A 20606-nucleotide genomic window follows, 5' to 3' on the forward strand; every position below is an offset into this window, starting at 1 on the left:
GGATAGTATTCGACTAAAAACAAGGGCATATAAGGTAGCCAAATCTAGTGGGAGGATAGAGGATTGGGAAAACTTTAAAAGACAGCAAAAAATAACAAAAAGATTGATTAAGAAAGGGAAGATAGATTATGAAAGTAAATTAGCAAAAAATATAAAGACAGATAGTAAGAGTTTTTATAGTTATATAAAAAGAAAAAGGGTGGCTAAAGTAAATGTTGGTCCCTTAGAGGATGAGACCGGGAAATTAATGGTGGGAAATATGGAGATGGCAAAAACACTGAATGAATATTTTGTATCAGTCTTTACAGTAGAGGACACCAAGAATATCCCAACACTTGACAAGCAGGGGGCTATAGGGGGGGAGGAGCTAAATACGATTAAAATCACTAAGGAAGTAGTACTTGGTAAAATAATGGGACTCAAGGCGGATAAATCACCTGGACCTGATGGCTTACATCCCAGGGTTTTGAGGGAAGTGGCGGTAGGGATTGTGGATGCATTGGTAATAATCTTCCAAAACTCCCTGGACTCAGCAAAGGTCCCGGCAGACTGGAAAACTGCTAATGTAACACCCTTATTTAAAAAGGGCAGTAGACAGAAGGCTGGAAACTATAGACCGGTTAGCCTAACATCTGTGGTAGGTAAAATTTTGGAGTCCATTATTAAGGATAATTGGATAATCATAATTTAATAAGACAAAGTCAGCATGGTTTTATGAAGGGGAAGTCATGTTTGACAAATTTGCTGGAGTTCTTTGAGGAAGTAACATATAGGGTGGATAAAGGTGAACCAGTGGACGTAGTGTATTTAGACTTCCAAAAGGCATTTGACAAGGTGCCACACAAAAGATTATTGCTTAAGATAAAAAATCACGGGATTGGGGGTAATATTCTGGCATGGATAGAGGATTGGCTATCTAACAGAAGGCAGAGAGTTGGGATAAATGGTTCATATTCAGACTGGCAATCAGTAACCAGTGGTGTTCCGCAGGGGTCAGTGCTGGGTCCCCAACTCTTTACAATCTATATTAACGATTTGGAGGAGGGGACCGAGTGTAACACATCAAAGTTTGCAGATGATACTAAGATGGGAGGGAAAGTAGTGAGTGAGGAGGACATAAAAAACCTGCAAGGGGACATAGACAGGCTAAGTAAGTGGGCAGAGATTTGGCAGATGGAATACAATACTGGAAAGTGTGAGGTTATGCACTTTGGCAGGAAAAATCGTAGAGCAAGTTATTATCTTAATGGCAAGAAACTTGAAAGTACTGAAGTACAAAGGGATCTGGGGGTCCTGGTGCACGAAACTCAAAGGGTTGGTATGCAGGTGCAGCAGGTGATTAGGAAGGCCAATGGAATGTTGGCTTTCATTGATAGGGGGATAGAATATAAAAATAGGGAGGTATTGCTTCAGTTGTACAAGGTATTGGTGAGACCGCACCTGGAATACTGCATACAGTTTTGGTGTCCATACTTAAGAAAGGACATACTTGCTCTCGAGTCAGTACAAAGAAGGTTCACTCGATTAATCCCGGGGATGAGGGGATTGACATATGAGGAGAGGTTGAGTAGATTGGGACTCTACTCATTGGAGTTCAGAAGAATGAGAGGCGATCTTATTGAAACATATAAGATTATGAAGGGGTTGGATCGGGTGGATGCAGGGAGGATGTTCCAGATGATGGGTGAAACTAGAACTAGGGGGCATAGTCTTAGAATAAGGGGCTGCTCTTTCAAAACTGAGATGGGGAGGAACTACTTCACTCAGAGGGTGGTAGGTCCATGGAATATGCTGCCCCAAAAAGCTGTCGAAGCTACATCATTACATAAATTTAAAACAGAAATAGACAGTTTCCTAGTAGAAAAGGGAATTAAGGGTTACGGGGAGCGGGCAGGAATTTGGACATGAGTCTAGGTTCGGATAGGTCATGGCCCTGTGGGTAGCGGAGCGGGCCCAGGGGCCGTGTAGCCTGATCCTGCTCCTGTTTTCGTGTGTCTAATGCTGTTAGATTCAGGAGATAGTCCTGTCATAGTGGATTGGCGGTTAGGATCAGATCAGCCATGATCTTATTGAATGGCGGAGCAGGCTCGAGGGGCCAATTGGCCTACTCCTGCTCCTATTTCTTATGTTCTTATGTTCTTATGGGCTGCTGTGACACCCTGCAAGCCCTGTTCGACACTGGTAAACCCAGCCATGCTGGCAGCAGTATGAGCTTGCGTGGTAGCAAGCTGAGCTTGCACAACTTCAGTCTGAGCTTCCATTGCAACACTCAGACTTTGGGTGGCTTCTGCTTGTGCTGCAATGGAAGCTGAGACATTGGACATCAGACGTTACATGATGGTTGGGTCTACAAGTGCGCTAATGGACCTGCCCACCCCTTCCACGCTGGAAAGGATGGGCTCCAAGCTCTGCCCAAAGCCCTATGCAAGGTTGGAGCTGGACTCCTCCATGCTCCTTGACACTGCATTCAGGCTTTCTGGCAGGCCTGCCAACGCACCAAGCATTTTGTTGTGCATAACCACCAGCTTTGTTCTGTAGGCCACCCCATCGAAGTCCTCATCTGAGTCCTGTGCAGCAGAGCTCGTGTGCAACCTCACCCTCTGGGGAGCTGGTGTTATCCTTTCCCCCTGCCCTGGCTTCAGCCCACTCATGGCAGGTGACTCACCATAATCAGATCCCGCCTCTAAGTTACCCTCTAAAGTCCATGCAGTGCCAGTATCTGAGCTGGTGGCTGTGACTGTCAGATCGAGTGACGGTGTTTCTTCTTCATCATCACTCTCTTCTTCCTCTTCCACCACTGGCTGGGCAGGTTGGATTTCTTGGGTTACTGAAATGAGAAAGGCACTAGGGTTGTGGTGAGGGGTGGGTGGAAAGCAAGAGGTGCATGCTTACACCATCTGCAGCTTGTAAGTCAGAAGAGATTGTAGGATGAGGGGGAAGTGGGATGTGAGAAGGAGGATTAGGTGTGAGCATAGAGTCATAGGGGGAAAAATTCAGTTGGTTTGCGCCTCCCGTTAGCGACTTAAGAGGGCGCTAATGAGGCACAAAGCAACTAGCGCCCGTGCGCGGCGATGTTTGCGCCACTCACGAAATTAACTAGACATTTTGCAGTGGTGCTAAACACTACCGCCACGATCTCCTGCGCCGGCAGATCGTGACATCAATCGAGTGAGCAATGCCCCGGTAGCGCCCCGGACCAGATATTGAGTGGCGCCCCCTGCCTTACCGCCTGCCGCTAGCAACGACAGGTTGAGGGGAGCATTTTGCAGTCAGGAAGCGACTGGGGAGCGCTATTTAAAGGCGAACGCTTCCTGCCTTTTTTTGTTGGTGACATTTTTGCACCATGCATTCTGAGAGAGAGAGAGAGAGAGAGACTTCTGGAGAGATTCAACACTGTGTGAAGGAGTTTTGGGTACTGAGCAGCACTTTGCAGATTCATTTTGATTTGCCCTTCCTTGTATCGATTTAGAAGAGACTGTGGGGGCTGCACTCTGAGCTCTTTCCCTAGTTCTCTCCATTATTCTTTCCAGCAGATTTGATGTACAGGTCTCTCCAGGCCGAGATTCAAGGCTGCAATGAGCAGGGTGTGGATGGAGAGCAAGATCAATCCTCCCCTTTAAGAACTGGCCGGCGCCATTGTATCTGTGTTCCATTGCTGACTGACATCACATGAGCTTCACCAGCGCTCTGAGGTAGTGCCTCGCTCCTCGGCCTTAGCGCCTTAAGACAGGTGTGAAGCACCTGATTTAGTGCTCCAATCATCTCCAGGGGCGATAAAAGCCAAGTTTGCAGTCGGAGGCGATAATTAGTGCCAGGCGCTAAACTTTGCGCAAGGCCGATAATCGTGCCCCAAACGGGGCGATACTGAATTTTTCCCCCATAGAGTTATACAGCATAGAAAGAGGCCTTTCGGCCCATCGTGTCCGCGCCAGCCATCAAGTCCTGTCTATTCTAATCCCATTTTCCACCACTTGGTCCGTAGCCTTGTATGCTATAGCGTTTCAAGTGCTCATCTAAATGCTTCTTGAATGTTGTGAGGGTTCCTGCCTCTACCACCCTTTCAGCCAGTGAGTTCCAGATTCCAACCACCCTCTGGGTGAAAAAGTTTTTCCTCCAATCCCCTCCAACCTCCTGCCCCTTATCTTGAAACTATGCCCCCTGGTTATTGACCACTCTACTATGGGGAAAAGTTCCTTTCTATCTACCCTATCTATGCCCCTCATAATTTTGTACACCTCAATCAGGTCCCCCTCAGCCTTCTCTGTTCTAAGGAAAACAACCCCAGCCTGTCCAGTCTCTCTTCATAGCTGAAGCGCTCCAGCCCAGGTAACATCCTGGTGAATCTCCTCTGCACCCTCTCCAATGCAATTACATCCTTCCTATAGTGTGGCGACCAGAACGGCACACAGTATTCCAGCTGTGGCCTAACTAGCGTTTTGTACTGCTCCATCATAACCTCCCTGCTCTTATATTCTATGCCTCAGCTAAGGAAGGCATATGCCTTTTTAACCACCTTATCTACCTGTCCTGCTGCCTTCAGGGATCTATGTGCATGCACACCAAGGTCCCTCTGATCCTCTGTCCTTCCTAGGGTCCTACCATTCATTGTGTATTCCCTTGCCTTGTTATGCATCACCTCACACTTTTCAGGGTTAAATTCCATTTGCCACTGTTCTGCCCATCTGACCAACCCATCTATATCGTACTGTAGCCTGAGGCTTCCCTCCTCGTTATTTACCACTCCACCAATTTTCGTGTCATCTGCGAACTTATAGATAATACCTCCTACACTCATAGCTAAATCATTAATGTACACTACAAACAGCAAAGGACCCAGCACCGATCCCTGCGGTACAACACTGGACACAGGCTTCCAGTCACAAAAACAACCTTTGACCATCACCCTCTGCCTCCTGCCACTAAGCCAATTTTGGATCCAATGTGCCAAATTGCCCTGGATCCCATGGGCTCTTACCTTCTTGACCAGTCTCCCATGTGGGACTTTGTCAAAAGCCTTACTGAAGTCCATGTAGACTACATCAACTGCACTACCCTCATCCCCGCACCTAGTCACCCCCTCAAAAAATTCAATCAAATTGGTTAGACATGATCTCCCCCTGACAAAGCCATGCTGACTATCCTTGATTAATCCTTGCCTCTCCAAGTGGAGACTAATTCTGTCCCTCAGAATTTTTTCCAATAATTTCCCTACCACTGATGTTAGGCTCACTGGCCTGTAATTCCCTGGTTTATCCCTACTACCCTTCTTGAATAATGGTACTATGTTAGCTGTCCTCCAGTCCTCTGGCATCTCCCCTGTGGCCAGAGAGGTTCTGAAAATTTGTGTCAGTGCCCCTGCAATCTCCTCCCTTGCCTCACACAGCAGCCTGGGATACATTTTGTCTGGGCCTGGGGATTTATCCACTTTTAAGCCCGCTAAAACCGCTAGTACCTCCTCCCTCTCAATACTAATTTTTTCAAGTATTTCACAATCCCCCTGCCTGATTTCTATGCCTACATACTGTCATGTTCAATGGTTTCATCGCCACCACTTGCCATGGCCTCAGTCACAGCCACTCCAATTATGGCAAGCACTGTTTCTTCGAGCAGGGTCAGAATATGGAGGTGCACCTGTCCCCCTCCAGTTAGTTGCAGCTGCCTACAGTTGTGTGCCACCTATCCTGCAAGAGAGGAGGAAGAGTCAGAGGCCTAGAAATTCAGTGAGCTTTGCGCCCAGTTACCGCCCAAAGAGGGCTTCTGCGCCAGTCTGCAAACTTCGGGCGAACTTCATTGACGCGCTAATTGCGGCGGTAGCCGTTAGCGCTGCGCCGCCACCGATGACGTAATCGGTGTGCGCAGCGCCCCGGTACCGCCCCGACACTGGCCCGACCCCCATCTTCAGTAGTGGCCGCCTCTTCCGTGGCGGCCGCTAATAACATTCGGAGACCGGGTCCGTACAGCAGCCTTAGTGGGGCGCTTTAAGGTGGAGGTGCGGCCGGCCGCTTTTTCGGCGGCCGCCTGCCCGCACCTCCTTCCCCGGCCTCCTCCACCCCCCCCCCCCCGCGGCATTGCCGGCTGGCTTCCGGGAGCCCGGCACTTCTCCGTTGTGCCGGGCTCTTTTGCCGGCACTCGCGATCGGGGCTCCGGCTGCTGCAGGCACCTCCCCCTTAAGAGAGGGAGGAAGGCCTGCAGTACCGCAGCCTGCCGCTCCGCTGCGGGTGGCGCTGCGGCCACTAGCGCGCCGATATTCAGTTTCAGCGCCCCAAGCGGGGGCGGCCACACCCTTGAACAGCGGCCGTCCTCGACTTTGGGCGCTGAAACTGAATATCGGCTGGGCGCGAGTGGCTCCGCGCCCAGCGTTAAATTCTGGCCGCCAGCGAGCTGGTGGGGCTATAGCTAATTTCTATGCCAGTGTGTGCAGTTCAATGTGTTTGGCTGATGTTGCTGTCATGCTTAAATAGCTGGAAGTTTGTGCAAGCTGTGAGATGTGGGTGTGAGGCTTGCAGCAGTGGTAAGTGTGTGAGGGTGAGATGGAGCATACAAATGTGAGGTATGAGTCACGATTGATAGTGATTGTTGGTAGGTGAGTAATGGGGCATGGTGAATTGAGCAGTGTGTGAGACTAGTGGTGCAGTTTTTGGGATATGGCATTTGAAGATGCATTCACTGACCTTGACCACTCATGTGAGGTCATTAAACTTCTTCCAGCACTGGATCCAGGTCCTCGGGGCAACACTGTTGACATTGACCTCCGTGGGGCGCAAACCAACTAGCGCCCGGGTGCGGCACTGCCCACGCCTCCCGCGAAATTCAGCGGGAGGTTAGTGGTGGCGCTAATCGTTAGCGCTGCGCCGCTGGCGATGACATCATCGGTGCGCGCAGCGCCCCGCTCACGCCCCGGCCGCGAGCTTCGGGAGCGCCCCCTGATTTACTGCCGGACGCTATGTCCGACAGGGTCAGGGTGGCGTACCTGCGGCCGGGGAGGCGCAAATTAAAGGCGAGGGGCTAGATTTTCAGTTGCTTGCGCCAGCAGTTAGCGCCTTAAGAGAAGTGATTTTCGGGCGCTATGCGTGTAGCGCCTGGGCGCAGCGCAGTTTGCGCCCCGCCCCAAATTAAGTTGCCCGTTAGCGCCGGCGCAAAGTTTAGCGGCCGCCCGGATGCGCGCGCAGAAAATGACGTCACATCCTCGTGCAACGCCCTTTGGCCGCCCCGAATCCAAACTTCAGTCGGACCGCCCCATTGTGCGCCTGGCGTCCAGAGCGTTTGTAAAATGGAACGCAACACACCCTGGGGAGCGCAAATTAAAGGGCACTCGTACAAAAGGCACTCTTGTGTGGAAGTAAGCTGTGTGTTGTTCTGAACGGTCTATTTATGTTTCCGGGCACCAATCATTCCTCCTCCTCCTCCTCCTCCTCCTCCTCCTCCTCCTCCTCCTCCTCCTCCTCCTCCTCCTCCTCCTCCTCCTCCTCCTCCTCCTCGTTTCACCCCAGACTTTGCATTTGAAAAAAATACATGCACCCTTCCCCTTTAAGAGCTCACTGGCACCAGAGTGTCTGCCGTGCGCTGCGCCCGAGCTCGGGTGTTGCGCTCTCCACCGCCGGCTTAGCGCCTAAAGATACTAGTGGAACGCCTCTTTTAGCGCTCCACCAACCTCTTAGGGCGAAGCCACTGAATTTCCAGCAACGGGGCGCTACTTTGGGGCGGGCGATAACTTCGGGCGGGCGCTAAGCTTAGCGCCCCAAAACTGTCTATACTGAAAATCTAGCCCGAGGTGTGGGGCGGCCATTTTTGTTGTTGGTCGCCTGCCAACAATTGCCTGCACTCCCGTCCCCGGCCTCTGGAACCCCCCCACCGCGGAGTGCCAGCTGCGCTCCAAGAGCCCGGCACTTCTCTTGGGTGCCGGGCTCTTTTGCCTGCACTTCCGATCCCCGGGGGCCCAGCTGGGCCCCAGATTGCGCTGCACAAGGCCCCTCCCCTTTAAGAAGGGGAGGAAGGCCCGCAATAACACAGTGTGTGGCGCTGCGGCACGTAGCGCCATGATATTCACTCGCAGCGCCCCAAGAGGGAGGAGGGGCGCCTCCAGTAGCGCCCCGCTTCCCTTTGGGGCGCAACCGACCAATTTCCGGCACGGGGGCGCTAATTTTTCCGGGTTAGCGCCCCAGACGGGGCTATACTGAATTTCTCCCCTAATAAATCTTTAAATGCAGCTACTTCTAAGCTTGATAGTGACTTAGGATCAGAATACTAAAGAGGAACTGTTTACCAACACAAAGCTGATCAGGCGAAGGCCAAATGAATGTATTAACAGGGCCATTTTAAAGCATTTGGGAGTCAATAGCATTGAAAAAATTGAAAAGTTTCTGATATTGAGGAAACAGTTGGTGAATAAATTGGTGTAGCAGCATTGGTGTTGTGTTTCTAAAGTCCCTGACAAAAAAACTAAAAACAACAGAGCAAATTAAATGAAAATGATGAAACATTAGGAAAGGCACAATCTCAGATGCACCAGTGGATACTGCCTTACCATTGACTGTTTCCCTTGCCATTAACCGCACTGTTTTTGCAAGCAACATCTTCAGAAGTCACAAGAACTGCGGTATTCTGTTAAATAATGGTGAAACACAGGGCTGCTGAACAGCAACAGTTTACCGCAGTATTTTTGTCACTTTTCAAGATGCATGTGCCGGGATGATGAAATGTCAAGTTTTATCCTTTTTATTATTTTGTATCTTTTGATTTTTTATTCTCCTTTTTAAAAGTAATTATGTAAGTGTGTACCTTGCCTTTGATGTCTTGTCTAAACAATAACCCCACAGAGCCATATGGTTTAAAATCTAATGGTAAATTGTGTTTTTCGGTGATAGCTGAATTGCTGAACATTCTTCTTTTTAGGCATGTTGTGCCATTACTGTATGTTTCCCAGGTGAAACTCCCTTCTGCAATTACTTCCAGCACCTGGTGTTGTCAAACTGCACCTCCCCTTTAAGGGGCGCAGGCTGGCTTTAAGTTGTGTTTTTCAGTGATAGTTGAATTGCTGAACATTAGCACTGTGATTATTGCCAGTTCTTGACACTATCTGCATGGTTTCCCTTTCTATAAAAATATTGTTTTTCCTGTTTCTTCAAGGAGATACATAATTTTCCAGAAGTGTCATGCAAGACTTAAAATTGCATAAAACGACATTTGGAATATCGAACATCATGGCTGTGTTTGACTCCATTGTAATTTTTATAATTATACTTTTGCACATTTTCAAAGATGGAATTGAGGTCACAGCTTCAAAGATGTTCAACATTCTAATGGGAGAGCTTTATATATTTTTAATGGGATATTTAAAATCTTTTCTTATGTATTCTCATGGTGAACAGCCTGTCTTGTTTTGCACACTTTGTACAAAAATAATAAATTGCAGGACAACGGAGTATTACAGTTTAACTCTTTTATTAAGCACTAGCTGAAGTGCCCGGCGGTGCCGAGGCTTTTTCGAGGGCATGTTGTTGTTGGAAGAGAGAGAGAGAGAGCGACTGGGGGGGGGGGAGAGAGAGAGCGACTGGGGGGTAGAGAGAGAGCGACTGGGGGGAAGAGAGAGAGAGTCTGGGGGGAAGAGAGGGCGGGTGGGGGGAAGAGAGGGCGGGTGGGGGGAAGAGAGGGCGGGGGGGAAAGAGAGGGCGGGGGGAAGGGGGAGGGGGGAAGGGAGGGGGGGAAGGGAGGGCGGGGAGGGGGGAAGGGAGGGGGGAAGGGAGGGCGGGGGGGAGGGGGGGAAGGGGGGAAGGGCAGGCAATGGGGGTGAAGGGCGGGTGGGGGGGAGGGGAAGGGCGGGCAGGGCGGGCGGGGGGGGAAGCGCGGGCGGGGGGATGGGAAGGGCGGGCGGGGGGGAAGGGAGGGGGGAGGGAGGGCGGGCGGGGAGGGCGGGCGGGGGAGAGGGAGGGAAGGGAGGGGGGGAGGGAGGGCGGGTGGGGGGGAAGGGAGGGCGGGGGGGAGGGGGGAAGGGAGGGCAGGAAGGGAGGGCGGGAGGGGAAGGGAGGGCGGTGGGGGGGAAGGGAGGGCGGAAGGGAGGGTGGCGGGGGAGGAAGGGGAAGGGGGAGGGGGAGGGGGGAAGGGAGGGGGAGGGGGGAAGGGAGGGGGAGGGGGAGAAGGGAGGGGGGAAGGGGGGGGAAGGGAGGGGGGAAGGGGGGGAGGGAGGGAGGGAGGGGAAGGGGGGAGGGAGGAAGGGAGGGCTTGAGGCTGAGAGACGGCCACGGCCACGCCCGGTTGCCGGGGTAACCCTGCCGCGCCGCCCCGCCCCGCACTCCCAAGAGCCGCGCTCTCGAAGCCGCAGCCGCCCCGCCCCGCACTCCCGAGAGCCCCGCTCTTCGAGCCCGCCCCACTCTCCAAGCCCCAGCCGGCCCGCACTCCCGTTGCCGGGGTAACCCTTCCCGCTCACCAAGGCTGAGATCCGCACTCTCGAGAGCCCCGCCCCCCCCCGCCCGAGCCGAGCGCGGAACAGAGTCTCACCTGCTCCTGCTGCGCGCTCACCCTGACCCTCATGGCTGACGCCGTTGCCCCGGGTAACGTGACACCGGGGGGGGGCGGAGTGGGCGGGGGGGTGCGTGAGGATCTTAGCAGCAGCCCAGTTACCTAGCTCGGGCCTGGCTGGGCAAGAAAGGCCCAGGCTTTCAGGCCTAAGAAAAAAACGGGCAAAGGTAGGAAAAAGAATGTTCAGGTTAGATAAAATATTTACAAATGAGTGATTTATTTTAAAAGAATTTAATAAATTGAATTTTATTTTGCTGGAAATGTATATTTGAAAAGAAAGACGCAGAAAGCAGGAAAAAGAGTGGAAGCAAGATGGCGGCTACTCACCTCGGTTCAGAACGATAAGGCCCGCCCACACACGCACCGATTGGTCGACCGTCAGGTGACCAAAGCGTAGGATTGGTCAATCGTCCCATCACTCGACCGTAGGAGGGCCCAGCCGCATGCGGCAGCAAGCCGGCGTACGATTGGTCGACCTCGAGGTCACTCTGTCGCTAATGAGCGGATAATGAGATGCTAATGAGCGGAACGTTAAGGTTTTTCGGATAACGCGGGCGCGATTTTAGCCCGGCCGAAACGTAAATACGCTTAAAACCATTTTGGAAAGGTAAGCTTTCTTTCGACGTAACGCACGCATAGGTACGCCCTGTAACTTTCGAGCGCATAGCCGCCCAGACGCACACGTGCAGACAGACAGAAGGACAGACAGACAGAAGGACAGAAGGACAGGCAGAAGGACCGATTTATATATATAGATATAGATTAGGTCCGTGATCTTACTCTAGCAGAACCAGTGGGGAAAAGCCTGGCATTCGGACCCCTAGCCTGGGTCTTCAAAACAATAGTAGTCCTTACAGATGCCTACAGGCCAATGACAACTCAGCATGTGATCACGTGAATATAATAGGTATTCCTTACAGATGCCTGCGGGCCAATGATAATTCAATATGCAAATGTTACATCCCCTTTCTTTTAAAAGAAAAATGTTATGCATTACTTTTAAACCTTTCTTCTACATAATGTTCTCGGTAGCGTAAACATATAAGTAAACTCAGCATTTAACTAGCACTGAAAACATCTCAACGTTTCAATAACGATGTACAGTTTTTTTTTAGGGCAGCGATCCGCCTACACCCTTTGACAGTTCACAAGTCAAGGATAACTCTAGGCTTGACCTCTCGTCCCGACCTTGTGTGGTATGAAACTGAGCATACTCCTGAATTGATCAACAATTCAGGTTCCGGTTTAGGTTCAGGTAAGTATGATGTGTTTTGTGTATTGCTCTGTTCATCACACTCTGTTGAACTGATCCTCTCGTTGGAATGACGGTGTTGTTCCTTGGTGTTCAGGAGGTGCCTGCGATTGCGGCGGTACACCTGTCCTTCTGGGGTGCAGATGTGATATGATCACTCAGTATCAGCTGGCTGGATGACGACTGCTGGCTTCCAGTAATCATGCTCCTGGATTCTGATGGATTCTCCATTGTGCAGCGGCGGCAGTAGTCTAGCTGACCTGTCATAGTATCTCTTTTGGTGTTGCTGTCTCTGCACACGTTTTGCATGCACTTGCTTGCAGCTGACGACCTCTGGCTGCAGCTGCTGGTTGGTGCTTGGAAGGATTGAGCGAAGTCTGCAGCTCATCAACAGCTGTGCTGGTGACTTGAAGATGTCAACCGGAGTGTTGCGATACTCAAGGAGACTGATGTAGGGGTCTCTTTTGTCTGCTTTGGCTTTGTCCATGAGTGTTTTTGCAATCTGGACAGTTTTTTCAGCAAGGCCATTACTTTGAGGGTAATGTGGGCTTGATGTGACATGTGTGAAATCCCATGCCTTGGCAAACGACTCAAACTTTTTTGATTTGTATTGGGGGCCATTGTCTGAGAGTAAAGTCTCTACAATGCCATGCCTGGCAAAGGCTGCCTTTAGCTTGTGGATCACAGCTGCAGATGTGGTGCTGTGAAGCTTGTCCAGTTCAAAACATCTGCTGTAGCAATCAACAGTCACTATGTAGTCCTCGTTGTTCCATGTGAACAGATCCGTTGCCACGACCTACCAGGGCCTGTCTGGGATACGGTGAGGTATCATGGGCTCTTTGACATTTGATGGGCGGCGTTCTAGACAAATGGAACATTTTCCAACAATGTCCTCAATGTGTTTGCACATTCCGGGTCAAAACATAATGTCACGTGCTCTTTGTTTGCATTTTTCCATGCCCATATGTCCAGCATGAATTTTTGTCAACATCTCTTCTCTGAGACTGGTAGGAGTGATGATTTTCTCCCCTTTGAAGACGATTCTGTTGATTTGTGACAGTTCATCTCTGTGGTTCCAGAATTCAGATATGCTCTGAGGGCATTTCCTCCTTTCCTCAGGCCATCCTTCATGTATGACTTTGCTCAGCAGTGTGAGTTGTGCATCTTTCTCTGTTCCTGCTTGGATCTCCTTCAGTTTTGAGTCACTCACAGGTAAGCTGTTGTACACCATGTGCACCTGCACATCCATGCCTTCACTGAGGCTGCTGTCCTGGTAGCTAAGAGACTTTCTGGAGAGTGTGTCTACGACAGGAATGTCATTGCCTGGACGGTGAATGATTGTGAAGTCGTACTTCTGTAGCTGAAGGATCATTCTCTGAAGCCTTGGTGGGGCTGCAGCTAGTGGTTTCCTCATGATTGATTCGAGGGGCTTGTGGTCGGATTCCACAATGACTTGTCGGCCATAGGCATACTGGTGGAAATGCTTGCATCCAAACAGAATTGCGTATAGCTCTTTCTCGATTTGAGCATAGTTGATTTCACTGTCTGTGAGAGATCTGGAAGCGTAGCCGATGGGCTTTCCTTCTTGCAGTAATACTGCGCCTAGTCCATACTTTGATGCGTCCACTTGTAGTCTCAGCTCTTTGTTGGGGTCAAAGTAGGCAAGAACTGGTCCTGGTTCTCTGGTGATTAGGTCTTTCATTTTCTGAAATGCTGTGTCAAGTTGTTTGTCCCACAGGAACTCATTGGATTGTTTGAGCAACTGACGCATGGGTGCGTTGATTTCGGAGAGGCTCGGGGCAAACTTGGCTAAGTAGTTAACCATGCCTAGTACTGTCTCTAGCTCTGCGCGGTTCTTCGGCGGCTCCATCTTCTTGATGGCGGAGATTTTCTCTGGATCCAGCTTAATGCCATCAGTTGAGAGGCGATGCCCGAAATAACTGATCTCGGTGGATCCGATTATGCTTTTCTTGGGGTTGAGCCGGATACCTTTCTCCCGTGATCTTTGTAGCATCGCACGGACGTTCCTGTCATGTTCCTCTCTATTCCTGCCATAGATGAGGATGTCATCTACGATTGCGACTACTTCGTCGAGGCCTTCATAGGTTTCGTCGATCTTCCGCTGGAATTCATCCTGAGCTAAGATAAGACCAAATGGTAAATGCAGAAATCAGTAGCGTCCAAATGGTGTGTTGAACATTGTTAGCTTAGATGACTCTTCCATGAGCTTGATAGTCCAGTATCCTGATCGTGCGTCCATTACACTGAAGTAACGTGCTCCCACTAGCTTGGGTGTGATGTCATCTGGCGTTGGTAGAGGGTAGTGAGGGCGTTTGATCGCCTTGTTCAAATCTCTGGGGTCGAGACAGACTCTGAGCTTGCCTGTACGTGGTTTCTCAACCACTCAATGCGTTGACCCACTCTGTCGGTTCTGTTTCCTGGATGATGATTTCTGTATTCTCCATGCTCTGCAGCTCCTCCTTCAGGAGACTACGTAGAGCAAGGGGTATCCTTCTCGGTGGGCAAACCACAGGGGTTGCTGATGGGTCAAGGCGAATAGTGCATTCACCTGGGAATAGTCCAATTCCTTTGAAAACGTCAGCAAACTCCTCCATGACTGTCTGCTTCTCAACTGCTGCTGTCAATGATAGCACTAGCTTGATGAGGTCCATGTCTAAACATGCCTTTAGACCTAGCACTGGAGGTGCTCGAGTGTCAACAATGTAAAGGTCCAACATCATTTTGCTTTCTTTGTACTTGCATTTCATCACGCATGTGCCTTTTACAATGAGCTGCTCACCCCTATAGCTGGTCAGTCTGCATGAGGTGGGCTGCAGCTCACACTCATCCTTCAAGCTGTGATACTCACTCAGTGGAATTACGTTAACCTGAGCTCTAGTGTCTAGTTTAAACTTAAGCTCTGTGCCCTGTTTTCCTATCTCAATATCTGCAAAGGCTTGCTCAGTCTCTGAAATCTGTTTTTTTCTGTGACACAGAATCAATAAACAGTTCCTCTGCATTTGGCTCTCTATCTGGCATTTGGCTGTCACTCACTGTGTGTACTGCTATTCCAGAAACAGTCCTGCAAACTTTAGCAAAGTTGTTCCGTTTACCACATTTAGCACATTGCCTTCCTTTGGCAGGGCATTGCTCCTTTTCCTCATGCACCTTGTTTCCACAATATCCACAATTTTTGAAGCATTTTATGTCTGTGTCGCTCATTTTTAGAACTCTCTCTGTTCTTTCTGTTCTGAAACACGCTCTCTGTGCGGTGTTCTTTGGTGTGTGTCTATTAACTGCGTGCACTGTCTGTTCACGCAAGCTGCTCGTGGTGCCGGTTATGGTCTTCAACTGTGTTTGGGCTATCTCATGCGATCTAGCTATGTCCATAGCTTTGTCCAGCGTTAGCCCGGACCCAACATTCAAAAGTTTCTCTCTCACTTTAGCTGAATGTATTCCAAACACGATACGGTCTCTGACCATCTCATCTTCATCTGCATATTCACAGTCTTTTACCAGCAATTTTAACTCAGTCATCAACTGTTCAAACGACTCACTAGCTCCTTGTACTTTCTCCTGAAACTTGTACCTAGCGAATATCGTATTTGTCTTGGGCATCACATATGATTCAAAACGGTCAAAATAACTTTTCAGTACCTTTGCTTCATCTGCGGTGAGACACCATGTGTTAAAAATGTCTCTCCCTTTTTCTCCGATCCACAGGAGTAGGTAGCTGCATCTTTCTTCCTCCCCTTTGCTTTTCAGCAGACCCAAGAACATCAACTCCACGTGTTGCTTGAACTTACACCATTCTCTGGCTAAGTTCAAAGATTCCCAATTCATTCGAGCCAAGGGAGCTCCAACGATGCCCATTTCAAATCCCTGTTCTGACACCATGTCTTGTTTTGCACACTTTGTACAAAAATAATAAATTGCAGGACAACGGAGTATTACAGTTTAACTCTTTTATTAAGCATTAGGTCTGTGATCTTACTCTAGCAGAACCAGTGGGGAAAAGCCTGGCATTAGGACCCCTAGCCTGGGTCTTCAAAACAATAGTAGTCCTTACAGATGCCTGCAGGCCAATGACAACTCAGCATGTGATCACGTGAATATCACGTCCAAAGATGTGTGGGTTAGGTTGATTGGCCATGATAAAAATTGGCCCTTAGTGTTAGGGGGGATTAAATATGTGGGGTTACGGGGATAGGGCTTGGGTGGGATGGCTGTCAGTGTAGGGACCGGGTGCTAGGGTTTGGATGATCAGCCATGATCTCGTTGAATGATGGAGCAGGCTCAAAAGGCCGAATGGCCTACTCCTGCTCCTAGTTTCTATGTTTCTATGTTTCTATGTATAATAGGTATTCCTTACAGATGCCTGCGGGCCAATGATAATTCAATATGCAAATGTTACACAGCCCTGGGAGAAAAGGACAAGTGAAATCATTAGCAACCAGCACCTACGTTAAATGACTGCTTCATCTCCCTTTTGAAATCCATGTAAATTTTTGTCATGAGTCTTTGGAGGAGGGGATATCCCAGGCTCCAATGCTTTCCCAGAACATGTGTCAGCCTTGACTCATTGGTAGCACTCTTCTTTCTGAATCAGAAGGTCATTGGTTCAAGCCTTACTCCAGTGACTTCAGCACATAATCTAGGCTGATGCAACAGTGCAGTACTGAGGGAGGAACAGCACCTCATCTTTCTATTAGGCACTTTACAGCCTTGTGGACTTAAGATCGAGTTCAACAATTTCAGACTATAAATTGGCCTCTGTATTCCTTTATATTTTTTTTCTCTCTTGTTTCCTCACATGGTAGCTGTTAATGTTGCTGCCATTATCATTCACACCTCATCGAGAACCATCTTTTGTTTATTAACTTGTCCCATTACCTGTCCTTTTGCCTTTCACTGTCATCCCTTTTGTCAGTCAATCTCTCCTGCCTTCCATCCTATCACAGACCTTCCCTTTGTTCTTTCCTCCCCTCCTCCCTGCCCCTGCTTAAAAATCTCTCTTCCCTAACCTTTTCCAGTTCTGACGAAGGGTACGATCCGAAACATTGACTCTGTTTCTCTCTCCACGATGCTGCCTGACCTGCTGAGTACTTCCAGCACTTTCTGTTGTTATTTCAGATTTCCAGCATCCGCAGTATTTTGCTTTTATAGTACTGAGGGAGTACTGCACTGGAAGAGGTGCTGCCTTTTGGATGAGACGTTAAACCGAGGCCCCGTCTACTCTCTCAGATGGACTGTTTTTAACATGTCTAGTCCGTTCCGGTGATGGGTGCACACCCAAAATGTCCTAACCTGACTTTTCTCTTTACAGACACTGACTGCTGCAATTCCAAAATGTTCTGTTCTTATTTTACAAGTCTATTCTAATTTTTTAATATCTCTAATTACCTGAAAATACTTTTAAAATGTTGACAGCTAATAAGTCGCTTATTAAAACTCAATGTTCAAAATTGATAGCCTGAACCCACACCTTGTAATTACCAACATTATTTTTTCCCTTCTCTTCAAATTATTCCATTATATAATGTCACCAATGCAACAATCCGTTGTGAGTAATACAGCTCAGTAAAATTTGACACTGAAGATATAGGACTTTAAATTTTTTAATAATTTAGTTTTGACAAGGGGCACTACCTAGTCAGGACTTTTTGATTTATTTTTCCTATTCTTTTTAACCTTGGTGATGTCCTGCATCTACATCTTTCAATTTAAAATAAAAGCTAGAAATAATGGTCTGTATTTTCCGATCGCAGGCCTCCCTTACATGAGGGCTCCGGGGAGGCGCACAGTTCCAATGCTGAGCCTCTCCAAACTTAAAGTGCGCAGGGCCCACGTATCCCAGAGGCGCAGGTAGTTCGCAGCGTCCCTGGGATCACGTGGGCCATGGGGAGCAAATCAGAGAAGGGAATCTCCCTTCATACATTTGACAGGAAGACCTGTCAAATATGAATGGAGATCAATGAAAAAACATCGTAAAACTTTAAATAAATTTTTTAAAAATCACATTTTTAAAATGACTTGAAATTACAATAAATTAAGTAATTTAAACAAAAATTAAATTTTTTGAAAAAAATAAAAAAATTTACGGGGCTAAAAATAAACTTACCTTTCTTAAAAGTATTTTTAAATGATAAATCAGTGGAAAAAAAATTCAACTTTTTTCAACTCTTATCCTGGTAAAAGCAGGCCTTATGCCTGCTTTTACCAGGCATAAGAATTGTAACGGTTTTCTGCAGGCGGAGGGTCTCCAAAAAGCGGAACTATCCGCCCACAGAGGCCCTTCTCCAGGGCAGCCGGAGGATCTGTCAAGACCATTCTTGACAGATCGGAAATGCCGGTTTCCAGCGCATGGGCTGTGCATGCCTGAAACCGTCATTTCCGATGTCCCTACAGGTGGGTACACAACGCGTACACACCTGTAGGGATTGGAATATCTGGGCCAATAAAACTATTTGGGGGTAATTTTCACGTTCACTGCTTTGTGGTAAACTGGCTGAGCGGATTGCCTGCCCAATATCCATTTCCATTGGTTTCAGTGGTATTGTAAATTGAGCAGGTTGTATAACAAATCGGTGATCCAGCCCGCCAGCTTACTGCCCAAGCGGTGAAGATGAAAATGACCTCCTATTATCACTTTGGCCAATTTACTTCCATTTGCCAGAACAATACCCGTAATATGCACCATTCATTTGAATATATTTTACTTAATAATCCTTTAGTAACGTCTACGCCTAATATTTTAGTTGAAGCTGCTTTGGTCAGTTTTTTTCCAAATACTTAAATATTCAACGAAAATTCCTTTTTTTTAACCCCTTGCAGGATTCCCCCTTGCTCGTGGATTCTTCCCAAAACGTGACTGTTAATGCTCGTAATTCTGAAGGGCAGGTGACAGGCAGATTAACAGTGGGTGAGTACTGTTTTATAAACTGCTTTCTAATCTGCTCTATTAAATGGGCATTGCAATTTTAAAGAACAAAATCAGTTCAGCAGTAAGTGTCACGAAGTTGCCAGTGTCACACAGAAAGGCCAAATGGTTGGCTGGGATGAGAAGTGAAAGTATCACTCTGTTGTAATAGGGGTTTGCTCATCCAAGTCTGGGATTAAAGTGCATTATTAGGGCCGTGTAAAGGAAGCTTTTACCTGTTTTTACATTGGGTTATGGGCCAAGCTAATGCTGCAGACTCCCAGGTCATGTGCAATGTAAAAGTAGCTTTTGCTTGAGTTTTATATGAGTTGTACGTGATAATGTGAGTGCTTGATGTTGATAGTGGATACAAAAAGGTAAAAATAGAATTTTTAGCATTGATACCTCTGAAATCCTCTTGAGGTTGATGCAAGAATGAGGGCTACGGTTGTATAAGACCTTAAAGATGTGTTCTAAGGTTATTTTTGTGTTGTGTGAACGTCTATGACCTTTGGGCGATCTTTAAGGACCTCTGACTCGTCTGCAGTCCTTCAACTTTGTAATATTTTTAAACTTATTTAGAAGAGAAAGTCTCATGGTTACATAGGTAGACCTCAACTTTGTAGAGTTAAGAAAGCTGGTCAAGTTGTATCTCTTGCCTTTATATAATATTTAATAGTTTGTAAATCATCTATATGGGATTGTTCTAGTTTTTGCAATAGTCCCTTAGTGTGACCTTGTAAGCTTCATACTGTAACATCAATATATATAGTTTAGCTGTATCTCAAATATTTTTTCAAGAAATTCTATTGACTTGCCTTCCTGATGGTTCAGAGTGTAAATGCACCATGTGGTACTGAGGCATACTGTTGTATATGGAATGGGTTCTGAACAAAACTGAAGAGAAACCACTATTTTATAAGATCCCTTTCCCTGTTTTTACTTCTTTATTTTCTTCTTTAGTTGTCAACAGGAGGTTACCCAACGAATGACAACATTACCTCCATGATTAACTCCCCTTGCTGGATATATGTGCAATTGCACAATGTCATGTCAAACACTACACATAAAGACTAAGGAGCTCTTAGATTTTATCCATGGTATGAGCAGAGTTAATTGAATTCAGCTGAAATGGTGATGAGGAACTGCAAATGGCCTCAGTGTTCACAGGCTAAGGAGGTGAAAGGAACTCCCAGCTGATGGTTATCTAGTGGCCTCAACTGTGTGCACAACAGGTGACTTCAGGATCAGGCTCCATTATGAAGGCCTCCCCACTGTCCAACACTCACTGTTTAGGTCCATACATGAAAACAGTAATATGTTCATTCACCCTGCCTTAGTTAATCAAAGAGGAATCCAACATCAATAGCTGCTATGAACTTATTATGAGCATTTAGAGATGTATCGGATAATCCAGGAGATTGATTTGTTTAAGGCAAGTAATATTTGAAAAATTAATAGTTTTTTTTGAAGAAGTGACTGTATAAATAAAAGTAAATGCAGTAGATGCATATACATGGAATTTCAACAAGATAAGGTGTTACAGCTCTACCTCTCCACCACCTCGCTTGATTCTTCCATTGTCCCCGTTCTGTTAGATTGCTTGTCTGACATCCAGTCCTGGATGAGCCTTAACCTACGTTAGCTGAATATTAGGAAAGCTGAAGTAATTTTCTTTGGACCTTGCCACATGTACCACTCATTCGTCACTAACTCTGTCTACAACCCAGCCACTTTCACAGCCTTAATCAAATGTTCACAACCTCAAAGCTCTGTTCAACACTGAGCTGAGTTTCAGCCCCATACACTCCCTATATAAAAGATAGTGTGATAAATCTAGAAAGTGGAACAAGGAACTCAAAGAGGCTAGATGTTAGAATTAACACTAGTACTTTATTAACAACTGGGAAACACATTTAC

The 20606-nt window shown here is 47.7% G+C and overlaps 1 protein-coding gene across 7 annotated transcripts in view; it reads left to right on the plus strand.

The window, feature by feature from the left end:
* The window catches only part of sgcg (sarcoglycan, gamma), a 1055765-nt gene that overhangs the window by 659316 nt on the left and 375843 nt on the right, over positions 1 to 20606 (plus strand). For all 7 annotated transcript variants that reach the window (XM_085999188.1, XM_085999193.1, XM_085999189.1 and 4 more), the window contains one exon: positions 18602 to 18689. In XM_085999188.1, coding sequence (XP_085855314.1) covers positions 18602 to 18689 — 88 coding nt within the window. The remainder of the gene's footprint in view (positions 1 to 18601; positions 18690 to 20606) is intronic.

This window comes from Somniosus microcephalus, chromosome 10 (assembly GCF_052327205.1).
Source record: "Somniosus microcephalus isolate GS21.2 chromosome 10, FLI_Smic_1.0, whole genome shotgun sequence".
Taxonomy (NCBI): Eukaryota; Metazoa; Chordata; class Chondrichthyes; order Squaliformes; family Somniosidae; genus Somniosus; species Somniosus microcephalus.